A 26,460-nucleotide genomic window follows, 5' to 3' on the forward strand; every position below is an offset into this window, starting at 1 on the left:
GTGCAAATGTTTTCTTATCATCCAGTCTATCCCACGCCATCTCAGGTAGCTGTTCTCATAAACATCTTCATAAAGGAGAGGGCACTACTTTAAAATTAGCAAGGGTTTCTATCAGAAACTTTGCACATTCAAAAATGGGATTTTCCTTGTTACTGAGGTGTCAGCCTTACACAGAATGTCAGCTGGTCTGGAGTAAGGACAACTCAAAAGCATCTTCAAGTGTAAATCTCTGACCTTTATTTAAAAACCCATTTCGAAGAAAACGATTTTTGATGGTACTTGCTAATACACATCCTCCCATGGAAAGGCAGAATACACACAAGAGGCTTATGAGCTGTAGACATTGTAGCCCTGTACTCTGCAGCCAGAGATGATTGGTATTGCAGAATTCACAGCTGGCAGCTCCCACCTGAGAGCAGTCCTCACCAGGTGCCTGAGCCTGCTGCTGCCTTTGGTCTGCCTGGAAGGACCCCAGCCCATATGGGTCCACTGGGGCCTAGTTGTACCTAATCTGAGAAAAATTGCCTGATGTGGCCTTCTGATGATTTCTTTATTATGTTCCTCACCAAATGGGTCAAGAAATACGCAGTGTGATAAAGCAGTAATAGACGGGAGGTCTTAATTGCAGCGGGACTACATACACATTGCATACATCAGAGGCAGTCCCAACAATTTCAGAGAACAAGGTCAGCCCAACAGCACTTGTGAAAAGACTCAAGGCGCACGTTAAACACAAACACTACAGGAATTCTTTTTCTTCCAGCCTTTTAATGCAACAAGAGGAACAAAAACAAAGTCCATTGGAACAGCTGCAATTTTCAGTGACAACCAGACACAGATCAAATTAAAAAAAAAGAAAAAAGAAAAAAGAAAAAAAAAAAGAAAAAAGAGGGAGAGTAAATGAAGAAAAGGAGAAGAGGAATTGGAGCTGGCTATTTCACACACACAGCAGACAGAACATCTAAATGAAGTATTTCATAACACGCACAACACGAGGTGTTATTTGCAGTGGAACTTGCAGTGTGTGGATGCGAGCGCTAGCGTTACATACAGCAAAGAAATTTCATTCGTTTTCTTCCTTCACAGTTCTCAGGCTCGATTCTTCCTAAAAGCAGCATTTGCTAACACAAGGGTGAGAAACCAAAGGAAGAAACTTCATGGCAATATGATGTACTGGGTTCAGATCTACATAGACCTAAAAATATGTTCTTGAGATTTCTGTGTCCTTTGGAGGGCCAAAGGACATAAGCAAGAGACACAAATGGACCTAAGACTTCCATATCAATATCTGAGTGACTCTGTTGCTGGAAGTCTCAAAGCAGGACCCAGAAGAGACTTTCAGGTCTGTAGAAAGCTCAGCTCCATGCAGCTTAGCTCCATGCCCATATGTGAACCTGACCCAGGAGCTGGATTGCTCCCAGGCTCAGGGGATATCACTTATTGCACAACTCCAGTGTCACCTAATGACATCAGCTGCCTGACCAGGTAAAACAACAGGCTGGGGCTTGCATTTTTCCAAGAGACACTCTTTTCTTTGTCCAGAAGATCCATACACAACTGTGTATGAGTCATACAGCATTTTAAGGGGATTGAGGATCGTGGGCAAGCAGGGGGTTGCCCATCCAGTCCCAAGCACAGCCACTGCTGGCAAGGTGTGGCACCATGGAAGATGAGAGCAGAAGCAGTGCTGCACAATCGAAGTAAAGAAATAGGAGGACAACAATCAGTTTAATCTACAGGGAATACAAAGAGATAGAAATCTTACTGTAATTCCATTGGTCTTCTACAACAGTAATAACAGTGCTTTGTGTTCCTCTAAATGTCTGTTTCTGCATGCTTGGAAACCCAGTAATGAACTGCTCCTGTGGATCCCAGTGCTCTGCACATGAAGACACAGTAGACCAGGTCACATCCTTGCATCTTTTCCATGTCCCTGGCTGAGTGGCTGGGCTGGTGTGCCACATACACATGAAGAAGTCCAGCTGTCCTCAAGAAGAGGTCTTTGGGATTTAAGGCAAGTCCCCTGTCTCAGTCCTCAGTGCCCTTGTTGCTGAAAAGTTCATGAACCTGAGGAAATAGACCTCAGCACTGGGGTTGTGATCAGCTGGAATATTCCTCTTCTCTATGGATAGTCCAGAGACTCAAAACCCCAAGACAAGGAGACTGTTCACTGTGGCAAATGTAGGCAAAGAGAACCACCGGAGGGCATGCTGGCCCTTGCGCTGCAGTATAATGCTGATTTTACAGTAGAAAAGAAGCTGAGCCATTGGAGGAGGTGATTGATGGAAATTTTCCATGCACGGTGCTTGGTGCCTCGTGGCTTGGGCTCAGCACACAGCACATAACTTGAAATTCAGACCCATATGAAAACACAGACAATGCTGAGGGGGCTGCACCCAACAACCTCTTTGCTCCTGAGAGCAAGTGTGAAGCCTACCATCATTTGGATCGTGGCAATGCCAATAAAGAAACGTTGAGAGTGTTCACTGTGTCTTGTCCATGCTGAAGTTGGCTGGGAGGTGTCAGAACAGGCCAACTTCACCTTCTAGATATGGTGTCTAAAAGGGATAACATGTGTTCTCTATTTCTTACAACTGAGAGTGATTGGAGCCCTGGGTGATGAACTCACATTCAGACAGCTAAGCTGTAGGTGTCTAAGCTTACAGAGTTTCCCCCTGGACCTTCCTTCCTTCTTTATTCACCGTTGTCTTTTTCCAGGCCCTGCTGTACTAGCTGCCATGTATGTTTGCCTTCCATTTCTGGTCATGAACTCCCTAGTCAAGTGTCAGGGATGGGAGCATCAAGACCCATAAGTGACATCCCCTAGCTCTGGAGTGACTGGCTGTGTGTTTTAGGGACACAGCCACGTGGGTAGCCAGGGTGATATTGACTGCAATAACCTATTACTCTTTACTTGTCCCAGATAATTTCTGGAACAAAAGGTTTACCAGGCAGATCATGTGGAACAGCCATTGTGTAAAGAAGATAGGTTTCAAAGATTGGATGACCTTTCCAATTACAATTTCTACCTCCTTAAGAACTCGATTTCTTCCTTCTCAGAAAACCAACAAGGAAACTTTGCAAAATAAGCCATGCCATTGGAGCCTCTGAGCAATGTCAGCGGAGAACACAAATAGTGAGGTTTGCTGTCAGAGCCCTGGATGTGTATATATCTAAGAGTGCTTCATAAAATAAATACAGAGAAGTTCTGGCTCCACAGAGCAGCACAACAAAATAACCCCGACCATTAAATAAACTTCCCCCCACCCTGTCCCCAAACTCAATGCGGTCATCAACATGCAGAGCCAAACAGAAAGGATGGAACATAAAGACCGTGGTGATCTTTTGTGTTGAAATACATATTTGACTGCTTCTCACCATGCAAAAGTACCAGGCGTTCTTAGAGGAAAAACACACGTTCTGGGTTGTGGTTCTCAACAGAATCTGTGATCTGCTGCCAAAGGACATAATTACATTCCCTCCTACCTTACAGAAGGAACCTTGCTGTTTTGAAGACAATCAAAAAGGCCCTAAGCTACCCATAAAATGAAGAAATGAGGCATAATAAGCCCGGCTATTACAGCGGTTTGTGATTTTATCAGTTTTGTAAACCTCAGAGTAAATCTGTAAAAATCCCAAATAGCCCATTGGAACCTAGCTGCTCTTTAAGTGCTTATCCCCAATTGACATGAGGATGAAAGTGATGCTCTTTAGATGGCTTTGTCTCATTAGCAAGGATTTGCTTCTTGTGATCTCACCCCATTTTCTGCCCTTCACCTGTCCTGTGCTGCAGGCCCATACTCAGTGTCACAGCTGTGTGGGGGTAGACATGGTGTGTGTGCGACCGCCTCTGTGCAGCTCAAGGCAGAGGTGTTAGACTGCAGTCTTGCTGGATTTCAGCATAGCACTGCTTATTTTTCTTAAAAATAAAAGGAGAAAAAAAGAGGGATCCAAAGAAAGGTAAAAGGAAGGTCATGAGCGAAAGTACAAAAGAACCTTTTGTGTCAGAAAACATCCTGGTGAGATAAATACCCTGCATTATGCGACCATTTCTGATCAATTCTGGGCTATCACTGAGCTTGTCGAAAGGATATAATTAGCACTATCTATGTATTTACGAGCATGAATGTGTTATTTAACAGTGTGTGTTTAAGTCTTGCTTCCCCCAAAAAATATATCCAAAAATACACGGCTCACTTTTCTTCCAGGTGCAACAATAAAAGGGGCATGTGAAATTCAGAAATGGTCTTTACAGGATATCAAGTAGAACTGTCCCACCTGATGGAGAATATAATCTTATGTACAGTGCAAGCTTGCTGTGTGCATTGCCCGTGTAACAAGTTAAATGGCTATAAGTAACTGTGCTTACAGTATTTCAGTGAGACCCAAATATGTAAGAAAATGAAGCATCATATTCCTTAACTATTATGGCTAAAATGCTGGTAAATTCTCAATTACCATGTTCTAGACATTAGAGAAAAAGTCTCCTATTTACACTGGATAATATGTACACATTTGGTTTGTGGAATGCTCCAACATCAAATCAATTTCTCCTCCATGAAAGTCTATAGGAAAAAAGAATCTTTATCATCATAGAAATATATAGTCCCAGTCATCAATACATTTAAATATTTGGTGTCTGGATATAAAGAACAATGCATCACCAAGTTGGTTGTAACTCCAGATAACCTTGAATTACTAGGATTAGATTTTAGTGCCTCTCTTAAGATATTTTAATAGTGCAGAAATTTAAAATCATGAATTTCAGTAGCTGATCACTTCAATGTGTGCACGTACGTTTGCAAGTATGTGAAAATACATATATATATAATGACATATATACTTCTCTCCCAGACCAAGAAAGTGCCTAGCAATCTGTATGCTCAAGTGAAGATAATAAAGGGCTTTGAAATCTTGGTTCTTCTGAGAGAGCTGAGCACCCACCCTCAAATCCTTCAGAACTCTCTCACTCTTTAAGGTGATGACCCCAAAATCAAGACAGATAAGGTCACTAGTCACATCTGCAGCTCTGGACCCTGCTGCTGGATGTGATCTAGAGCAGGTTTGTTACCTGCCTCCCATTCGGTTTCCTTTCACAGTTGAGCACAGTGGACTTGAGTTGCCAGGGAGTGCTTGGCAAGGCAGGCAGGGTCTCACAGCTCGGCAAAGGCAGGCAGGATCAAGGTTTGCTCTCCTGTCAGACACGCTCACACCCGTGCAGGCACACGCATGCAGAAAGCCACTGCTCCTGTCCTGTGTCACTACACTGGGATGGAGTGGGAAAGGACAGGATCCCAGTGTAGGCAAGATTAAACCCAAACAGCAAAGCTCTGCAGGGCATGTGTAGTAGCTGCATGCACCAATTGCGGCTGTAAAAGGGTCGGATACTAAAGGGCTTCATTTTTTATCCCTTTGGGCTCTTCTTTCCCTCTCTGCCTCCTCTCTTTGAGGTATTGACAAAACAGTAGATAGAAAAGGACATTTTGATTTTTCCAAACATGGCTCTTTTTAGTTCTTCTTCCACGTTCACCCCTGACCCCCCTGGCCTCAGTTGCTCACATCAGGACCTGGTCTCGAGTCTCTGGGAGGCGCAAAGCGAGCAGGCCACCTCCAACCAGAGCAGAGGAAGCCAGAAGGATGGGAACCACCTTGGTTATCCCTACAAAGGAGGCAAAGATTGAGTTCCCCAGGATGGCACCAAACTTGCAAAGCCCATTGAGGATGCCAAAGGCTGTTGCCCTGTGGGGAAGAGAAGCAGAAAGCAATGGTTAGGGATGTTCTTGGCATAACTACAGAAAGTCTGGAAAAATTATTTTGTGAGCTATAGATTGGCTTGGGTTGGAAGGGACCTCAAAGATCACCTAGTTCCAGCTTATATGCTTATATGTTGCTTAGGCTACTCTCCTGGCAAGTAAAAAGAATAAATAATAAATAGATATAACTGTTTTGCATGTCTGTATGATTGAAGAAAATGTACGTGGGAATTCATTTCTCCTCTTATCTCAACTTCTTCCCAGCTCTTGAGTTGTGCCTTATGGCAGCCTTTGGCCTCCTCAAGGAAAGCAAGACACAACCTCTCTAGAATTTGTTGCAGTCCCTCTGGGCTGTCACCAGAGAAACAAACAGGGCTCTACTGCAAACCCTGATTCACCTAGCAGCTGAAATCATTCTGCCTTCAAAGTACGGTTCTCCTTCACTTCTGGCTCTTTCCTACAGCTTGAAAAAGGCAAGAAGAGTCTCTTATAACATTTCTGGCAGGAAAGCACCATCTGCACCACATCCTCCCAAAGTTTTCTACTCCGTCTTGTCTCCCAGATTATTCTGTGCACATGATTGTCTCCTTGTGGAGGAGAAGACTGTCATGGCAATGAGCTGAGATGGGAGGATACAGCCTGAAGGCCAGACCTCCATGCACACACATAGGAATGACAGATTCGCTGTATTTTATCTGACTGTTATCTGTGTACACCCACCCAACTCCTGCATGCAAGCCACCATGCATGCAGTATTGTGCTTACAAATGTCTGTGCTGATCCAGTCAAACCACAGGACTGAGCCCTTAAGGTCTCATTAAAATACAAAAAGGAAAAGTACAGCTTGCCTCATATTTCCATCAGAAACCAAGCAGCCAAAGCTACATTGTCAAGAGTGAACGGGAGAAAAGCTCTGAGCACCTTTTATCCGTGGGGTAGAGCTCTACAGTGATCACATCCAGGGCGTTCCAGGCGGCGATGCTGGCCCCGCAGAAGAGGCACTGCCAGCCGATCATCGCCGATTCGCTGTTGCCAAAGAAGAGAAAGAAGCAGCACACTGCAGAGATCAGCATTGAGCCACCTGCAGGGGAGCCAAGAGAAAGATGTTGGCACTGGTTTCTGTCCTCCATAGCCAAGCAACCATGCTGCTGATAAAGATGGTTTTCAAGTGACAGCGCTTCACCCCAAAATGAATGAAATCTGTACAGATCTGTACGAATGTACAAGTACCTTGATGCTGCCTATCTGTCCCTGTCTGATGCTGGAAACCTGCCCGAAAATGTTCTCAATAACCATCTGATCTTGCTGATATTCCCGTTCTACAGAGGCTCTGAAGACAGGCTTTTCCAGGCAGGTTTCCAGCATCTCCGACTTCCAGATGGACCCAGGAAGAGCAGAGGGAAGTAAACAAGTCGGCAAGGAGAAAGAATCATTGTGAAGGTTTTTCAACTTGAGTTTTGAGTGAAGAGCTAGAGCAATTCACATCAAATTGAAATCACTTGACACATTTCTAGACTCAATTAGGATAATTTACAGTCGATTGTAAGAAGCACTTGAGGTCTCTTTTAATTATAAGAACATCATTAGATTTCATGGCACATTTGCACAGGAGCCATAATTTTATGAACACCACTGAGGGAGAAAGTGAGAGCATTCATGCTCAGTTAGCCACAGTTCAGATTCAGGAATATTAATAGCTACATCACTGTGTTCTTCCCCAGTTGGGAATTTTCACCTGGAAGAAGCAATTTTTGCAAAATCAAAACTATCTTTCACTTAACAGTTCTTTTGCTGCTGAAATATCTCCATTTATGGAGTTACCAGGAAACTAAATAACTTCTTGTTTGAGTTTTTAAAATTAATTTGACACCAACCAAAATAATTTGGATGCTAAACTGGAACTAAAATGTTTCATCTTGGATATTATATTGTATTTGCCAGTGCAGAGCCCTGCCTATGGAAAGCTTCCATGCAGGACCCCATGCCCATTTCTTTGGTACCTGCCCAAACTGCATCCCTCACTGCACAGTGTGGATATTTCCTCTGCTGAAGAAGTACAGGACTTCATTGGGGTCACTGTGTGTGTACCAGATCTGACATTCGGCACAGGAGAGAGTTTAGTGGAACACGATAAAACTGAACTGAAGTCCCAGTGAGGCACATAACGCAAAAGAGAAATTCAGTCTTCATGTTAAGCTGACCAGAAATAATATGTTCAACAGAGTGCTACGGGTGGGATGCCAGAAGGCTGTTTCAATTGAAAATTCCATAGTGAAACGTTTCAGCATGTCATTCCCAATTTTTGTCCTGTACTTTTCATTCTGCAGCAGAAATAAGCATTTAGGTTTCCAGCTGTCATCTCAATTTCACATGAAAATACTGAAACGCTGACATGTTTGTGGGGTGGGCAGTTTGATTCTCATTCAGTTTAATTTATTTACTGCAAACCCTCTGGTTTGTTTGGGCCTTTTCCAAATTCACTACATGAAGGTTCATTTTGCCCTCCCAGTGTAAATTCCTGACACACTGATGGGATCATCTTCCATACCTCTACCCATCTGAGTGTGGGGCTAAACAAACTAAAATTCCCACTGTAATCAGAAGAGAGACAGGCGAACTCAAAAGAGTGACTCATGCTTTCCCCCTAAGTCACATCCCTGATTTTGCTAAGCTCACTTGTCTGTCCCTCGAGGTATTATTCCATAGTACCTGGGAGAGCCAGATTTGAGCCTTGCAGCAAGCAATCACAGAAATTTCCAATGGAATCATAAAGCTGATAACTTAGTCCCGTATGGCTAAAGAGTGACGTTTGGTTGGCTGTGACATGGTCAGTTAATCTACCATATGTTTCCTGAAGCTGCTGTAAAATCATTTGAAAATCAGAAACCCCAAAGAGGGAACTCCTGGGCTGTCAAACAGCTACAGCAAATAATTTTTGTGAATATTCATTGCCACAAGCAAAGTGTCTTATTTATTTATACATAATGCTATGGACATGAGCATCAACTCAGCAGCACCAGATGGTCCTGCTTCAGCTCAGCCCCTGTGGTGCTGAGCACTGGATGAACAGGGTTTGACATTAAAGTCAAACTAAGAGAAAAGGTAGACGTTGCCAATCCACAGTAAAGATAGATGGGAAAGTGAGGAGCAGGTAACTTGCCCACTGCCACAGAGTAGATCACTGGCAGGAAGAGGAATAGAACTGAATTGTTGTGAGTCACTGTCTGGTGCCTCACCCTCCAGTCTTTTTTACTCTTCTGCTCCATTTGACGTGGGCATGATTCATCTCCACCTGAGCCAGCTCAGCTTGCCTCCACGTGCAGCAGCACAAGGCCCTGGCCCCTTGCAGAGCCACGATCCCATCTGACACCCACCACATCCATACTCACCGATCATCTTTATCCTCCCTATTTTGTCCATAAGCAGTGCAGAGATGATGTTTCCCGGCAGCACAGACAGGCTGCCAAGGAAGCTGACTAAGTAGATCAAGAAATCATTGTCCTCCTCAAAGTCCAGATGGCAGCCTTCCTTCTCCTTCATGAACGTGGTGTTTATCAGCCTGCAGTTGATGAATTTGTGTTCGTAGAGATCTGTAAGAGAAATGGCCGAGGAGTTTATCTGTTAGGGGCACACTCCTTCCAGATGCTTCGGTGCAAATACAGAGTTAAGCAAGAAAAGGAACCAATGGGAGCATCCTCAGCCTCTGGGGCATTGTTAGTGATGACACATTTTAGTGACAGGCTTATGCTCATGTGGAAAGCTAGCTCAGTTTATGAGAAAATAAATATATCTAGTTAAAATATAAGGGGAAGACCCTCTTTTTTTCCTTTTTTTCTTTTTCTTTTTTCTTATTTTTTTGTCTCCTAGGAATGAGCCAACCATAAAGATAAAAGCAGCTAGTCTCTCAGCCTGTCTTCACCCTCTTTTTCCATCATCACCCTCATTACACAGTGCACACGCAGGCACACAGATCCCTATCATCCTTTCTCCTAGAATCTGATGAAATAGTTCCTAATCACAGAGATGAGATCATGTCAGGAATCCCATTACCAGTGTTGTAAAAGACAGTAGAGATGATGGTGCAGTTTTCAAAGAAGGTTTCACTGGATGTCACGTCCTCAAAGTAGCATTCTTCAAATAACGAATCCTCAAATCTCACCTCCTTGAATTTCATGCCAATAAATCTGTGGGGCAGAAGGTAGAGCTTCACTCAGTGCTTGGAGATACTCCCTACACTGGATAACAGGCCACCCTAGTTTAATAGACAGAGTACTAATGACAGTTTTTAGGGTCACTTACAGAAAAGGTCTTGCTTGAATGCACAGCTGTCCTTCCAACAAAATCCTTCTGTATTTTGTATTTTATTAAGAAACGGGGCTTTGAGGAGTTTAAAAGATGGATCTGTTGGAATTTCTGGTTGTTTCTCTGTCTCTCAAAGTAGTCATAAACAAGAAGGTGTGTTTCTAAGGCTGAGTGGACATCAATCCTCTAACTTTCAGCGCTAGTCTATCTGAAGAAGACATAATTTCACCCTGTGTGTGGCATTTTCTTTGTGAGCTGACCTTGTTGCCTTCCTTATTCAGCCCCTTCCTCAGGCAGAAATAAAACCAGACATTATCAGGAGTCCATGTGGCCATTTGGTGAAATGTTTCTGACAGTTGTTTAAACTCACAGTGATTTTTTAAGGAAAAATGCAGTAAGATTTCCTGGGGGAGGTGTACGGCCTGTAGCCATCTCTGTTCAAGGACCATTGCATATCATGTAAAGAAAACAGATTACACCAAAAATAATCAACAGTGTCAGGTGATGGATTTCTCCTCTGATGGGAAGCTTGGCACATCTGACCTGCCTGCCTGAAGGATGACACAAAATTGATTTACCTGTGAGCATTTCCAGGGACACTGGGGAGATGTATCAGTTAATGCACAGGCATGTACAGGAAGATGTAAAGAGCTAGTAAGTGCAAGCATTATTGCTTTAGCTAAGGAGGCCACAACTGTCACCAAATAAAAAGGCTTCTAACATATACCCAGAAGCTTAATTGAATTGAGCGCTTACAAGACAGTCTAGCGTGATGGCTATTTACAGCATGAAGAGAACACTGCAGGGCTTATTAACTGTGGCTACTAACAGATATTATTAATGCTCAGAATGTAACAAGAAGACTACTCAAGTCTTTTGCACTGTGCAGAAGGTCTCATAGGTTACAGCAACACTTAAGCTGTTCTGCATTTGCTCAATAATAGCCTGTGATGTATGTGCTCACAAAGGCCCTTAAAAGTCCTTTGCCTGCAGATTGCTTTCTTAACATCTGTCTTTAAAAGAGTCGTGCAGCAACAGCCTGGTGTTTGATGGAGTTTTAGCTCACAGGCAAGGGCTAGAGGGAAAACTGACCTATAAATTATAAGGAGATATGCTCTGGACATTGCTGGAATGCAGTTTGATCATGTTTTGAGTTATTAAATTGGAGAAGACAAAAGGAGCAGTACAGTGATACACACCACAGTTTTATGAGTTCATCCTGGAAGGTGCTGAGCATCCTGAACTCCAAAGGAGGTTAGGGAAAGCTGAGGATCTCCTCTAGGATAAGACCAAAGTCCTCAAATCCTAAATTTGGCCTCCACCCACATCTCACAGGACTTTGGCTTCTCTGTAGGCAGGGGCATAGGAATTACAGGGCTAAGTTTGCACCATCAAGCACAGATCCTTACTGCAAGAAAGGTCACAGGGAGGGCGTAGGGGGTCAGGATGGGGTCCTCCATCAAAGTCCATAATCTGTACATCAAGGAAATTGAGATAAATTGAGACAGCTCCTGAGGGGAAAGATGTACCTGGATGGGCAGTGAAGTGTGGCTTCAGTTATGAAGACTAGAATAATAAATTTTTTGTGTGACCTCCCGCATAGTGCAAAGCAGCTGGAGCAGCAGCCTTTCTAGGCTCTCTGCAGCAATGAGATCACTATATGATAAGGGTATTTCCCCACTCATTACTTTGGAATTCAGAAAATAAAAACGACCTGCTACACATCACTAGGATTTACACTGCTGTGGAGTTTAGAATGACCAGGGTCAGGCTGGATTCAGGGAAGGTAAAAAGGAGGAAAATGATGATACTCTCCCAGAGTGCCTTCTCTGACTTCAGAGCACTAAAACAGAAGGTGGCACATGCCGTGGGGAGATGCTGCTAGGCACAGCAGAAGCGCACCAGTACAATCAGCCAACACACACTAATGGGCTGTGGGGTAGGGAGAAGTCGTTCCAAGGTCTACAACGCAATTTGTTACCTACAAAATGCAGCAAAACAACAGTTTCCTTTGCGGTGGTTGGCTTTGTTGCTCAAGACCAGTAGATGTCAGTGTGTGCTAAGGAAAGAGAAGTCACCACTGCATCCCCATGCCCCTGGTGCACCCCCTCGGGTTGGAGATGTGAGTGTCTGAGGCAAGGTGTGTGGAAAGTGGGACACCAAAGACTAACAGTTCTGTGGAAAACTCCCTGTAGGATTTGCGGGAGGCAGATTGTGTATCCAGAACAACAGAGATTTACAAGTTTGTGGGAAATGGAAAAAAAATGAGCTTTCTAGAAATGAGGGTTACTTTTCCAAATGCCTTGTGTATGTTGGTGGATCTCATTCTCAGTTCCTCTCATGCCCTTTGCCCCATCAGCATCAATCAAACCGATTTCTGTTCACTTACTTATCATTTCTGTATTCCCCGTTTCTATGGATCTGGTTTTCCAGGGTGAAATTAAAGGTGAAGTGTGACACTTCTTCCTCATCAAAGACCTTCACTCGGGACTCATAGGCCTCTTCTTGGAGATAGCGGATCATGTCGGGGAACCAGACAATAAGGCCATAGTAACTATAGCAGAGTGGGAGAAATATATTAGGGACCCTGGCACTGAAAATATCACAGTGCTTTTCCAAAAATCCAGTTCATAATTTGTAAACCTGCTAAATTGCTATTGCAAATAAATTTCTGGTGCAGATCCTTGCTTAGGTCTGACAGGACCAAGAAAAAGCCTCCCTTCTGTAACATGCTGCTCTCAGATGCACACTGATTCATTTTTGTTCACCTAAAGCAATGCAACTCATTAGAATTTTAGGGACAGTGAATCCTTTGCTAGAAAATACAGCAATGTGCTATATCCTTGCTGCCCAAGAGACCAGCAGAACAGCAAAAAATTTGGAAGCTTTCCCTGAAAGACGGATTTCTGCAAGTGTGAGGCTGTAGTATTGAGACTCTAAAAGCCCTCTAGTTTCCCAAAAATGTTAAGTACCTTACCTTAAGGCCATAGTAAACCAAACCACAGCCAGCATCAGCGTGTTCATCCTGTACTGGGCTGTTAAACAATATAGCACGTTGTCCCAGACCTACAAATCCACAAGAAAGAATCATCTGCAAGGAAACCCTAGCAGAGACTTACAAGATTAATTTCTGTGTGCATCATAGATTTTATATTTTCAGTAAAGGGCTCAATGGGGGAAGATCAGATGCATGTTCAGGGTTAGTTAAAAATTATGTTTGTCTAGATCAATGGTTTACAGAAATATCACATGTTCAACTGTGTGCAAAGGTCTTTAATCTGTATAGTGAGCTGGTGTGTATGATGAGGATCCCAGACCCTCTGACAGTTTTGTCTTTTCACCTGTAGGTGTGGCCTCAGGGTTGCTTTCAAACCGAGCTCTGAAGCTCATTGAAAAGCAAAAATCTCAATGCAGATGGTGCTTTAGGAGGGGTAGGATAAACTCAGGTAGGGATGAAACCAAGAAGAGCAAGACAGAGAGCAAAGTCTTCTCTTGAGCTACAGCAGGAAATACTGCCAGGAGCATACAGGTAAATAATTCTTTGTGCTCTTTACTTGCCACATAAATGTAACAACAACATAGCACCTGCATTGCAATTAGTTCAAATGGACTCTCCTTTATTTGAGGCTCATCCTCTTAACGGGAATAATCTAGCAAGTTTGTCCACAAAGTTTTGCCTGGGTATAGGTAAGCATAGCAAGTATGAAGGGTTAAATTAGCTGAAGACATAATGTGAGGTTGTTATAAACTCAGTCTCAGCAGGAGCAAGTAGCAAGCACTCTTCTCAATCCACTGCAGGTGGTAAATTCACTTCGGCTTAGAGGAGAGGGAATCGATATCTATCTGCTCTGAAGGAGAGTCAAGTACTTGGGGCTGGGGCTGGAAGCTCTGCCATTAGCACAGCTTGACCGCCGTGTTGCTCACAGGGGCATCTCAGGGCAGTGTGGCATCTGCACATGTTCACATCTGATGGAAACTGCAATCAGCATGCAAACAGAGCAGGCTTTTGAGGGAGAGTTGGGCTTCCAAAGCCCAGTGACACTGAGCCCTGAGCTCAAAAGCCCCCATGGGATGGGTTTGCATCTCTTTACCTGTTTGAAGGTGGTTGTGATTCTGACCAGCCACCGCTGGTACCAAGTCCCTGTTGAGCTTTGAATTTCAATGAACTCATCAACTTGCTTTGGAGTTTTGATATAAGAAACCTAAAGAGGAAAAGAGATTGAGAGAGAAAAAGAACATTGACCCAAAGTCTCCATAATCAATACTGGGTTTACACAGTCTTCTGAGCAGAGTTTCAGCCCGATATCCCTTACTATTTTTTTCTTGAATGTTATCAATAGACATTAGTTAATTAATTTATTTACAACAAGAGTTTTTATTACAGCAAGAAATCTTCCTGCCTGCCCTCCTTCCATCCTGCCTTCCTTCTCACCTTCCTGCCTTCCATCCCTATATCCTTTCATCTTTTCTCTCTCTCTCCCTCCCTGAAGTAGTTGAAGTGCATTACATCCACTTTAGTCTTTCGTACATTGGTTAATATGACTGTGCATTATGCTATTTCTGCATCCTTTAGATTCCTGCTTGAAATAAGGACTGAACAACAGTAAAAATCATCTTTGTGATCAGCCATTTGTATCTGCATCTCATTGTGCCCCAGGACCTCCTTCTTAAATCACAACTGGTATTTCTCATTTAACACCTTTTCAGAACTTCTGGCAGAATATCTGCATCGACTGAAGGTGTGGATGGGAATCTTTGCATCTGAAAATGCATCCAGTCGTGATTTGAGCCCACATCATGCCATCATTTCACTCCACCAAAATAGTCTGAATTTTCAACATTGAATGCTGACTAGAAACCTTAAAAACGAGTCCTGGAAAATATTTGCTCAGTAACTTTAAATGGAGGATATGCTCCAGGAAGCCACAATCTGTTTGTAAATACAAGGGAGGTGAAAATTCACTGAATAAATTTCAGAGTGTGAACGAGTGCCTTGGCTCGGCTGTGGAGTCTCTGTGTTCCTCTTGTTGGCACCGCTTAAATGTCATCTCTGGGAACTGTCCTGGTGACAACTGACTCACCACAAGCTGCAACTTCTGGCCTATCAGAAAACCACACAATCTGACAGTTTGCTCCACACCAGCCCGATGTACCATCCGCTCATGCCAGCAGATGCCACTCAACTTTGACTCAGCCTCGAGGTATAGAGCTTGGCTCAGCTCAGCCCACAGCACCATGACACCATTGGATGGAGCAATGAGCATGTTTTAAGTACAAGTGCATCTCTTTTTCCTCTTTCTATCCGTCCTTTAAGAGTATCTGTCTTCTTAAATTTAAAAACATAAATCTAGATCTATTCCCCAGCTGGCTTATCGGGAGTCTACAACTGAATTATAGAAATCTGCAACTAACCCCAGCAAACACCTTTTCCCTCATTTTGCTTATAAATCAAGACCCCTGGTGAGGACTTTTTCACAAGCAGCAAACTAATGAGAAGTAATCACTCACTTCGCTTTCCCTGGGAGAGATTAAAGATTGGGTATGAGGCAGGTGGAAGCTCATTAGAAGGTACATGAAGTTTAATCAGAGTTTGATTAGAAGATGGAAAGGAGAAAGAAGTGAGTCAGATCTCCCACATGGCTAATATCTCTCTTACTTGGTTCTAGTCTCTTAGAGCAAACCGATTAAGTGTACGTATAATTGGAAAATCACTGCTCGGAATGCTGGAGTGAAACACCAGGGATGAAGAGTATTCACAGCAATTCACAGGATTGACTAATGATTGAAATAGCAGGCTGGCATTCAACTTGAAATGCATTAAGTGCATCTCAGAGTGCTGATCGGTGGGGGTGATCACAGTGAAAGGGAGATTCCCAAGAAGGAATTAACAGGTGCTGTGCTTCACTGGGGGAGTTATGCCCATTTTTTCTTTTATATGTCAATGGTTTTGTAAAACTCACCGTAAACACTCTCTCTGGCTCACCCTTGGCCCGCATGTTGGTGTCATGAACTTGCTTGAGGATCATCCAGGCTTCATCATGCTTACCCATCTGGAAGCACCAAGGGAAAGGAAAATAAGTGTAGAGAGGAATCAGTTCTACAGGTCAAATACACCAGAGAAGACCCATCAAGCATGGCTGTTTGAAGGGCAAAGATCTGCAGGGATGGTTTGTGTGCACAGTGCAGCACATCTGTGCTGAGGGAAGGAGTTGCCCAAAAACTGGCTGGAGCAGAAGAGGAACAGATCGGGGAAGAGGAGATGTGTGAGAAGACCTGGACTTTGTTCCCATCTCTGCTGAGGTCTTGCAGAGATGGTACTTCTATCAGGATTCACCTGTTACATGCCCATACTCAAAATGTCTTTGTTGGATACAAAATTTCTGGAATTCTGTGCCTTCTTCCAGTGCCACGTTCGGAGGTAACCACTCACCACCCCTGACTAATGTCACAGTCTGCAGCCTCTGGGGCTGCAGCAATCTATGGAGATACTTTATGTGTGTAGGAGTGCCTTTGCCTCCGAGCTTGTACTGAGTGTTTGATGGGACAAACAAAGAGAGATGGTGACACACTAGGGACCAGCCATCCTCTGCTAATGGCAGGCTGTGATGTTCACATAAATCATCATCTTACCTCCAGCAAGAACCGCGGGCTTTCAGGCATGAACTTCAGTGCTACCAAGGAGGCGATACAGGGCAGGGAGCAGACCAGAACAAAGACTCTCCAGCTGTGGAAGTGGTACTTGGTTCCCATACTGAACCCCCAGCCTGGAAACAGCAAGAGCCAACAAGTGAAAATTCCAAGCAGGCAGATTGATTTTTCTCTCGTAAAGCAGCTCTGAACTTTACAGCTATGTGTTACACGGCGACAGGTTGAAAGTTTGCTATTCTTAGTAATGATGGCTTTTAGAGGCTCAGTACCATGTTCAGCAGATAATAGCAAGTGAGTTCACGTTCATTACAGAAAATGGAACATCCTTGCTCAGGCTCTGCCTTTTAAAAAGCTCCTTTTATCTCTGAGTATAAAAATCACCTAGCAGTAAGAATAGCTCCATGCAGCTGTAGGCAAGTCAGAGTGGGAAGGGGCAGAGGAATCAGGGCCAGAATTTATTGCTTCTCAGAAATGTCACCAAAAGTTTACAGAGGTTAAATTTCCTCTGATCTGAAAGGCACATTAGAAGCAGTTCCTTTCCATCTCATACTTCACACACATATTTCACTATTAATAACAGCAAGCTAGGAAGACAAGATTGTTTTTCCAAAATTGCAAAATCTGAGCTGAGACTCAAACTCAGAAGAATCAGGACCGTCGTCCAGCTTTTGGGATTCCCCCTCTCCTGCCTTTTCCTGATACCTAAGCAAGTCCTCTGATAAGGAGTAGAAAGTACAGCATCATTCTTATGTTGTTCCTGTAACAACATACACCAGTGTAGATTCTTAAAGCAAAAGATGATTAAAGTTAAAAAAAAAAATTGAATAAAAGCCTTTTTTTCCTTTCCCTAGGCTCAAATCTGAAGGGATAACAGCAAAATTGTATCCAGAAAATAAATGTAATGTAAATACAGACTTTTTTTTTATTTTTTAAAAAAAAAGCAGTGTATTGATAGATAATAATAATAAAAAGTCATTGCTATGCATTAACTTTGTATAATTGTTCCAGCAGTCTCTGTGGTATTGATCAGAACCAAGAGCTTTATACTGACTGCATTTTAAACACAATAAAATGAATTGATAGGTAGATAAATGTTTTTTTCCTTCCTGGTCTTTGTCCCACTTTTCCTCAAACAGAATCTTTCAGACAGCTGCTGTTGCTGAATGCTGAGTGAATTAATCTTTTCCAGGAGATATTTGCTTCGGGTGTTTTCCAAATGCACACATATGAGCTAGGAGGAGGACATGAAGTTTTTTGCTCTTTGGAGCACATTTCAGAGTCCACTTGGGTGCAGCTCTGCACAGGGAACCCAATTCACTCCGGAGCTCAGGTAGGTGGGGCCATGCCTGACATCAGGCCATGGCATGCTGGGGAGATGCCACCAGATACACAGCCCTAAGAGTGGTGGCACTTATCTAAGGAAAGGAATGTGTGCTGTTCTCACTGCTAGCATTCATAGCACCCAGTAATTCCCCCATTAAATTTCCCTACTATTGATAACTGGATCACTTCTTTTGCAGTGTACTACTACTTAGCATCGGTCAATTAATCAATCAGCCTCCTTATTAGACCTTCTGTGCGCACTTCAGATATTTACTGTTTTCAATACCGTTCATGCTTGGATGTGTAAGGTCTGACTAATGTTAACTTGTGCAGGTTTTGGAGTAGTGTGGTGGTGCAGGAAAGTGGAGCTGTCAAAAGCCAAAAGCACAAAACCATTACCGTAATGTGGGATGATGCTCCACGCCATTGCTGAAGCAAAAATACCACCGATCATCCAGAACATGCACAGCCAGCTCAGGTGCTCACCCCTCTTCTCACGAGACAGGAATTCAGAGAAATAGGCAAACACGATGGGGAGGGATCCCCCAATACTGAGAGGGAAAAACAGCACATGGAAAAAATGAGTTTTCTTCAATGTCATGTGGATAGGATTGTTCAGGTTAAAACACCCACAGATGTGGGTCTGCTGTGTCAGGACAAGGGCAAATGATTTCAAACTAAAAGGGGAGAGATTAAGACTGGATATAAAATAAAAGTTGTTTTGATAAGGACAATTCACCAGTTACACACCCGAGGCCTGAGATAAGGCGGCAGAAAAGGAAGAATCCGTATCCCTGGACAAAAGAGGACAGGAAGGCGAAGGCAGCATTGATTGCAAGTGATATGATGAGGCATTTCTTTCTTCCCAGTTTATCAGCGAGGCCACCCAGCATGACAGCCCCCACCATCATTCCCAGGTAGACTATCAGACCTAGAAGAGAGGAAGAGAAACACTGAGTTTGGTAACACCATCCTCCTGCTTGTCAGGTGGAAATGGTTTGCTGTCCCATACACAGACAACATCAGCTGCTGTTTCCTTACATTACAGCCAGCTACCACTTGAGAGAGAAATAAAGATGGAAATACCACTGAAGGCCTCACAAATAACATAGTTATGTCAATGACAGGCCAGTTTTGTCAGGAACCAGCATTCATAACGTAGTGAAAGGTCTCACCTGGGCTCTGCATGCCAATTATGACTTCTTACTCTCAAAAAAAACCAAACCAACTATGAAGACAAAGCTTTTCAAAAGCAGTGCATGCATTAAAAGAAAGCTACATACTCCCATTCTTCCCAAATGAGCCATCTCAGATACCAGAAGCTCTATCCATTTGTGGAATCTAATTCCTCCATTTTCCGCTCGTGAGCTTTCACCACTCCCTGCAGCATCACATGGTGCAATATAGACATACCCACATTTGATCAGACCCACATCTTTCTTTCCCGACCTCTCTGCTCACATATCTTCTGCACGTAAGCAATGGCCAGGCATAAGCAGCTTAGCATGCACGTGTCCCAGCTGTGTGCCACCAACGGTACAACAGAAGTCTGATGCCTTAACTCCACTCACCCCTCTGAGTGCAGTGACACTGAGAAGCTGTGAGAGGAGAGAGAGGCTGCTGCAGCATGGATAAATCTCTTTGTGTGTTACCCATCCTGCCCATGCTTCCTCTGGAGCACATCGCCTCTTTCTCTCTCTGCTTTTCCTAGCAGCATTTGAAAGGATCAATCTATTGCCAATCTGACCTGTGCAGTGCAGATGCTTCCTCTGTTACTGAGCCAACATCTTATGTCTAACTAAAGGACAACTTGCAGAAAAGAATAGAGCCTTGATCTGAGCATTTCAGGAGATGGAAGAACCTACAGTTTGCCTTGACGGTTTGCTCTGTAGAGTAATTATTCTAATGTTAAAAAAAATGAGTTCATTTTAACTTGACTTCATTAGGTCTTCTACATGGGGTCCTCAAAAGGCAGACAATTTCAGTGAGCATGTTTAGTGGAGAATAGGCTCTCTGTATCCAGCTATCTGATAGCAATTCTGGCCTAGAAAAACAAGCACTTGTCTTTAGCTTTTCTACTGAGATTTTCACCAGAAGGACCACCTGTTACATTGCCTTTTACTTTATGTGAGTAGCAGTGCAAGTAATGCTAATTATTAATGCTCACAGGTCCAGGGGCATCTTCTTTCACTTATTTTAACTACTTCCAAGATTTAGAGACTTCACTGAGCAAGAATATGCCCAGGAAGAACCACAAGGCATGCTAGCAAAATGCCTGTTGAAGCCTGTGTGAGTTACGATAGGAAAAGACAACAGGATCAGATACACAGTGCAGTCCACACGGCCAGAAAATGATGAAGAATAAAAAATTGTCATATATATCTATGTGTGTTTATATGTGTACATGTACATATATATATATGGAGAAAATCCCTGCATGGCAGATGTTCATCTAAAGCCTCTTAACAGAAAATGTCCCAGATTAGAAGGAGGTAGAGGAGGTTGTTACATTGATTTATTACAGCCAAATTCCCTGGCCAGGAACTGCCTCAGCTAAGAGGGAAGATTTGGATGCTCCTCGCAGCCCAGAGGTGGGTTTGGCACCCTGCTGCCTTTATCCTGCACTTCTCAGCTGTTTCAAGAGGCCAGTGCATGGCCACAGTTGTAGAGCCATCAGACTAGAAAATCTGGCCATTCTGCACTATGGAATGCACAATGGACTTCATTAATTTTTGGGTAAAAAACCATGTTGATAAAGTGATTTTTCACTCAGAGCCAATCTGAGCACTGCACACTAGCAGGATCCCTAATTATTGATTCATACAGCAACACAACCAGTAGGTGCTAAATGGTTCAATACGGTGGCTGGGACCCAGAGAGGTGTGGAGTGTGCAGTGTTTTTGAGTACCATTAGGAGAATGTGGTGATGGTTGTTACCTTTTGAAGAAATCCAGCTCCAGGGTTAAGGGTAAATCTGAATAAGCCATTATTTGCAGGCTATTCTGCAAGTAATGGAGAATAATGAATGCCTATGGGAAAGTTTGCAAGAGCCTCCCGTAAAACCTGTGGAAAACCAAAGAGCTGAAATTCTGAGATGAAATTTTGGGTTATGAGTCATGCAATGCTGAAATTATAAGGAAAATATGAGACCTTATTCCCACTGGAAAGGAGGTAGCATATGCAGAATTTTCACATTAAGAAAATTATTAGCCTTTATTGAAGCTATGTGCTCCGAACTAAAACAGGAATCTTGGTCATAAAGGCTGAGTTCTAGGACTGAAGAAGGTGGATGTGGGATGGCTATGTGTGTGCTAAGCTGTATTTTTACTATTTCAGCATAATTAGAAGCAAGCTCATAAGGGCTTTGGAAAGGAAAGGAGAAATTCAAGATTTACAAAGTGTCCATCACAAGCATGAATTACTTTTGTCTACCCTTAATGGAATTAAAGTTCTTAAAAATAAGTCACATCTGGAAAGTATCACTATCAAGATATGACAAGGGCTCAAGGGATAAATGGAAAATTCAAGCAGAAAACGTGATGAGTTGGTCCTGAATCCCTTCAGGCTACCATGGAAGTGAGGAAGCTGATGGATCCCAGTGCAGCAGCATCTCACCTCTCACAGCTCTGCACAGAGCCAGTGGCCACATGAACGTGGGAGTTCCTACCTTCTTTCCAAGCAGAGGCCATTACCAGTACAGTAACAAGAAGGTTTTTAAAAGCATTTTGACAATCCTAAAGGATTAGGATCTTCTACATCTTGCAATTCAAACTGTGATAAAAACAAAACCCAAACACTTAACAGCAGAGCATCTGTTATACAAGGATGTACTTTATGGACACCGAAATTTTGTGATTCAGTTTTGAGCTATTTAGAAGATGGATGAGGCAAGGCACAGGACTCAATACTGCTTGAGTGATTTGAAGAAGAAGAAATCCTGCTTGGCTTATGCTCCAACAACAGCCAACATTTCCCAAAGGATTGGCTCTGGGCTGTATGACTTTTTCCCCTTCTTCCTGAAATTTCTTGTCTGCTCTTCCTTGTAAGATTATTACTGCTTTATCCTTGAATCTCACTGATCTCCTAAATGGGAATCACGTCAAAGTGTAGTACCATTGCATGTGTTTTGTTGATTCAACACCAAGAGAGAGACTCTATCTGCACTAATGGCTCCTCTACCTCTGAGAAATGGATTGTGCATGTTAAAGGCTTTCCATCTGCTGAGCTGTGGGGGTAGATACTGAATGGATCTGGCTGCAGGCACTGGGGGGATTCTGTAAGCCAAAGCTGTATGTGTGAATCCACACACATTTCCCATGGAACTGGAAAGGCAGTGCATGCCAAGCAACTCAGCCCCTCCATTGGGATTGTCCATCACACTGATATCCATAGGGCCATCTGGTCCCCCCGCCCAGCCAAACAAGGTGGGAAACAGCATGGGAGCCATGGCTGGGCTCCTAGTCTGTATTTATCCAGAAAAAGAAAAAGCACTGATCTCTGACAAACGGATTAGGATTTAATGTCATATCAGGTGAATTCAGGTCAGCAAGAAGATGAGGCCAGTTTTATCTGCACTGATAACAAAGCATCCTCTTTGGACAACTAAAAGGGGAGGCAGTGTTATACATTTGGTTTAATGGACTCACACAGACAAGCTTTAATATCTACATAACTGCATGATTACAAACAGGGTCTCTTTTTCTGGTTTTCAATCTAACTCTGCAGGGCTAAGAACCTGGAAGATGATGCTCTCCTTAAAATATTATTATTATAATACCATCATAAGAAAGAGGAAATGTGAGCCTGAAAGATAGACTTTACTCTCAGCATTTAAGTGGATGTTTTGCAGTCATGGGCAAAGGGCTCACATTTTTCTTGTCTCAGTTTACTGAACTGCGAAATGATAACTGCAGCTCTGGAGCCTGGGAAATCTGATGATACAACTGTGCCTTCAGTTTTTCATATGCAGGATGTGAAAAAGTTGAAAACGTTACTATGACACCATCTTTTCTACTGGCTGTGTACTTACTGCTCTGTGCTTGCAAATACAAGATTCTGTCTTCTAAGGGCTGATTAACAGCACTTGAAGTTGTGTATTTATGTGATATTTCTCCAAAGAATGATGTTGTGTGTCCCTTGGTTCGTCAGCAAATAGAAATGTATAACTCTCTGTATGGTTGTCTGTAGCAAATACTCTGTTTCCAACAGGATGTATTATACTGAAAAGGAAAACTTTGTCGTAATAAATTTAATAAATGCATTGTTATTACGACTGTTGCTGGAGAAAGCTCAGCAAAAGTAGATCTGCAAGAGGAATATATGAAAATTATGTTGTGAAAGGTTAGCAAGCCTACACTGAATGGCTAGTTTTAAAAATGATAGAAATCAAACATCTAAAGCATACAGAGCTGTTGATGTTTTTCTTCTTATTTTTTCCTTTTTTCTTTTATTAAATATTCCTAAAATCTTCAAAATAATAATTCACATCACAGAAAAACTTAAAATACGTTTTGTCCCACGAGGGATAGTTAGGGCTAAAATAGCTGTTAATTTGCATCTGATGTAGATATGTTTATTTTCAGAACAAAATGTAAACGTTTTCTAAGAGGTGTCACATTCGTTTCACACTTTCCATGAAACACTGTGGGCATCTGTTTATTTGTAATTTTTTGCATAATTTGGCCATAAATTGCTGGATATTTTTCCACTCTTGCTTTCTGAGGGAGGAAAAATATGCAATACACTGAGTATTTAACACGAAATGTCCTTTCAGCAAAAGCTGACCTTTGCTCAATTAGTTTTCAGCGCATAGCTACTCCAGCTCTCATTTGTTCCCTCCTATTTCTGTAAGTTCAATTAGCTACTTGATTTATTTCCCATATTTTCCTTCCTGGCCTCAGTTGAGGCCTTGTGGGTGTATATCTGTGCACAGCTGCCTGGAAGCAACCCTCAGTCTACCTGGGATAGTCTGATTACTTTTCCTTAGCAAAAATGTGTTGAGACGAGCAGCCACCTGGGAGCAATCAGATCACTGTAGACATCTATGGCTGATGGTGATAAAGTAAGGGGCAGTAGCATCTCTGTGGGTAATGCCACTACGTCCCTAAAACCCAATGGCAAGGAAAGGAAGACTCGCACCCTCTCCAGTCAACGCTGTCTCCATTCTGTGCAGGTGCACTCTTGCAAGATCATCAGTACACATTAGGCAGAAATTGAGGACAAGAGTTCTTTGATGGCCACTGTTACTGTGACGAGTCAGCTGTAAGGATCATTGAAGCCTGGGCATTAGCAAGATTGATTTGTGACAGCATGACACATAGACAGACAAGGGAATGGGAACCACGAGGGAAATGAGCATATGTTGGAGGCTCTGAGCTTTGTGGGCAGATATCTTTTTCTTGTCAGTGGTGGATGGGTGCTGAAGCTAATCCAGGAATGGTTTTGAGGAGGATTGTTCTCGTTTCCATCAATAGCACTTCCCCATCCTGCCACCTGCAGCCATGTGCCCGCTCTGCTCTCCTTACATCCTCACTTCTCCATGCCCTTGAGCATTTATTACTCGTGTCAGTGAACCACTCTGCAGTCTAATGCTTTCTAAGCTCTGTTTAATCCCTTTTCACAAGGGATCATTTGGTAGACCTCAGATCTAAGAGAAAACCTGCAGCAGAGGAAGATCCCAGTGGTAGAAGCAATGTGTTTAACCAAAGCCACTGAATCAGAGACTTGCCTTCTGTGCAACACCAATCAGTAACAAGCAAGTGTTATTGTAAATATCTGCTTTCTGGTCTTCTCAATCTTTCTCAAACCAAGATGAATCAGTTGATTTTGTTCTTAGGCAAATTCGTTCCTTTTGTTCATGTTTAAGTAAAAAATACAGTGTGCATACAAGCTTTGACAGGAGAACCTTCAGAATAAACAAGGACAAAAGAAATAGTTCTGCAAAACCAGGTACTCAAAAGCACAAAAAGGCACAAGAAGAGTGCTGTTCCATCATTAGGAATTCCAGGCCAGCTGAGTCAATGTGCAGTGAGCTGGAGCTCAAGCTGGATACGGATCTAGATATCTCCTTGCTTATCCAGAGCTCATCAGAACACCCTGAACTTTCAGCTGTGCAAATGCAGAGCTAGAAAAAGCATGCAAAAAAAAAGAGCTCCGTTGGGAGATCTCTTGTTCTCTCTTAACTGTGGTTGGGCCAGAAATACTTCAAAGATAGATTTTCCTTGTGACATTTGAAGTTTTCTGTCTCAACTACAGAGATGGATATTTATGGGGTTGGAGTTTCAAAAGATCTCAGCTTCTATATAGTCACCAGAATAAATGACCTGCTTTTCAAAAAAGGTCTTGTCACTGAAAAGGCACCCATAGGGATCCTGGTGTTCCATCGGGAGCTGGTGAATTCGGAAGTCCCTTTGAAATCAGGATTCAATTGTAAGCAGTTCACTTTTATGTATCTGACCTGAGCTATTTTGAGCTAGAAGTGTGGTTTGTGAAACAAAAAATATTACCAAACCCTTGCAGGCACAAAACCAGGTACAAAATTGGCTCACTATGGAAAGAAGCATCCTGATCCTCAAGTTCAGAGAAGAAAAAAGAAGGTGCAGGAAAGAAAACCAAATGAAGAAAAAGAGTCTCTAGGACCTTGGTGCACCAAGCTGAGAAGTCTATGTAAGGCTAATTGTCTATTGCCTTTGTTACATGAAAATAATGCAAATAGAACGGAGTCAAGGTCTAATCCAAAATCCACATTTCCCCTCTTCTGGGCAGAGCTTCTGGCCCAAATGTATGCTTAGCAGGCCCGATGGTTTGCCTGCGACCTTGGTGCACATTCCTCCAGACACACCATCCCCTCCTACAGCAGTTCTATCAAAAGCTACTTTATTTTCCTTCCAGATGTGCTGTACTAAGCACAGCTGGCTCTCACTGCAGGACACGCTGGACACTTTCCTGGTTCTTAGAGATCTGGGAGACTTCTATTCCTCCTATGGCTTATTATGTGCAAGGGGAAAAAAGTGCTCATCCAACCTTTTCCACCCATACTCACAATAACTATGCCTTTGTATTTTGACCACAGGGAGGTGCCAATAGTGATGTTGTTAGTAGCCTGACCCTTTAATCTCCATTCAGCACATTAATCTCATTCCACAGACCTAAGAAGAAACCTTCACAGGCAACTTCTGACCCAGCACATATTAGCAGTATGCTCTGGCCGAGAAGTCAGCGTGCAGGACCAGCTGCTCTGATCTGCCAGCTGGGACTTTTTGCTAAAGGAAAGGTGAACCTGGATGCAGTGAAAAACCAGAGAGTGAGGAAGCACTGAGAGACACAGTGTAATAGCAGATTGATCCAGACCAAGAGCATCCCTGTCTGTTACATCCATCACACTCAGAAAGTACTGCTTTGCAGACTTCTGATAACCATTTAATTTCTAAAAGCA

General features: G+C 43.0%; 1 protein-coding gene across 3 annotated transcripts in view; it reads right to left on the reverse strand.

Annotated features, from left to right (window-relative positions):
* Window positions 1-221: 221 nt before the first annotated feature.
* The window catches only part of SV2B (synaptic vesicle glycoprotein 2B), a 49,512-nt gene continuing 23,273 nt past the window's right edge, over window positions 222-26,460 (reverse strand). For all 3 annotated transcript variants that reach the window (XM_048956274.1, XM_048956273.1, XM_048956275.1), the window contains exons 3-13: window positions 18,777-18,957; window positions 18,426-18,577; window positions 16,686-16,819; window positions 16,016-16,105; window positions 14,147-14,257; window positions 13,033-13,121; window positions 12,445-12,609; window positions 9,804-9,937; window positions 9,143-9,343; window positions 6,675-6,834; window positions 222-5,739 (exon numbers count right to left, since the gene is read on the reverse strand). In XM_048956274.1, coding sequence (XP_048812231.1) covers window positions 5,556-5,739; window positions 6,675-6,834; window positions 9,143-9,343; window positions 9,804-9,937; window positions 12,445-12,609; window positions 13,033-13,121; window positions 14,147-14,257; window positions 16,016-16,105; window positions 16,686-16,819; window positions 18,426-18,577; window positions 18,777-18,957 — 1,601 coding nt within the window. In that variant the 3' untranslated portion in view covers window positions 222-5,555. The remainder of the gene's footprint in view (window positions 5,740-6,674; window positions 6,835-9,142; window positions 9,344-9,803; window positions 9,938-12,444; window positions 12,610-13,032; window positions 13,122-14,146; window positions 14,258-16,015; window positions 16,106-16,685; window positions 16,820-18,425; window positions 18,578-18,776; window positions 18,958-26,460) is intronic.

This window comes from Lagopus muta, chromosome 10 (genome assembly GCF_023343835.1).
Source record: "Lagopus muta isolate bLagMut1 chromosome 10, bLagMut1 primary, whole genome shotgun sequence".
In the NCBI taxonomy this organism is placed as follows: domain Eukaryota; kingdom Metazoa; phylum Chordata; class Aves; order Galliformes; family Phasianidae; genus Lagopus; species Lagopus muta.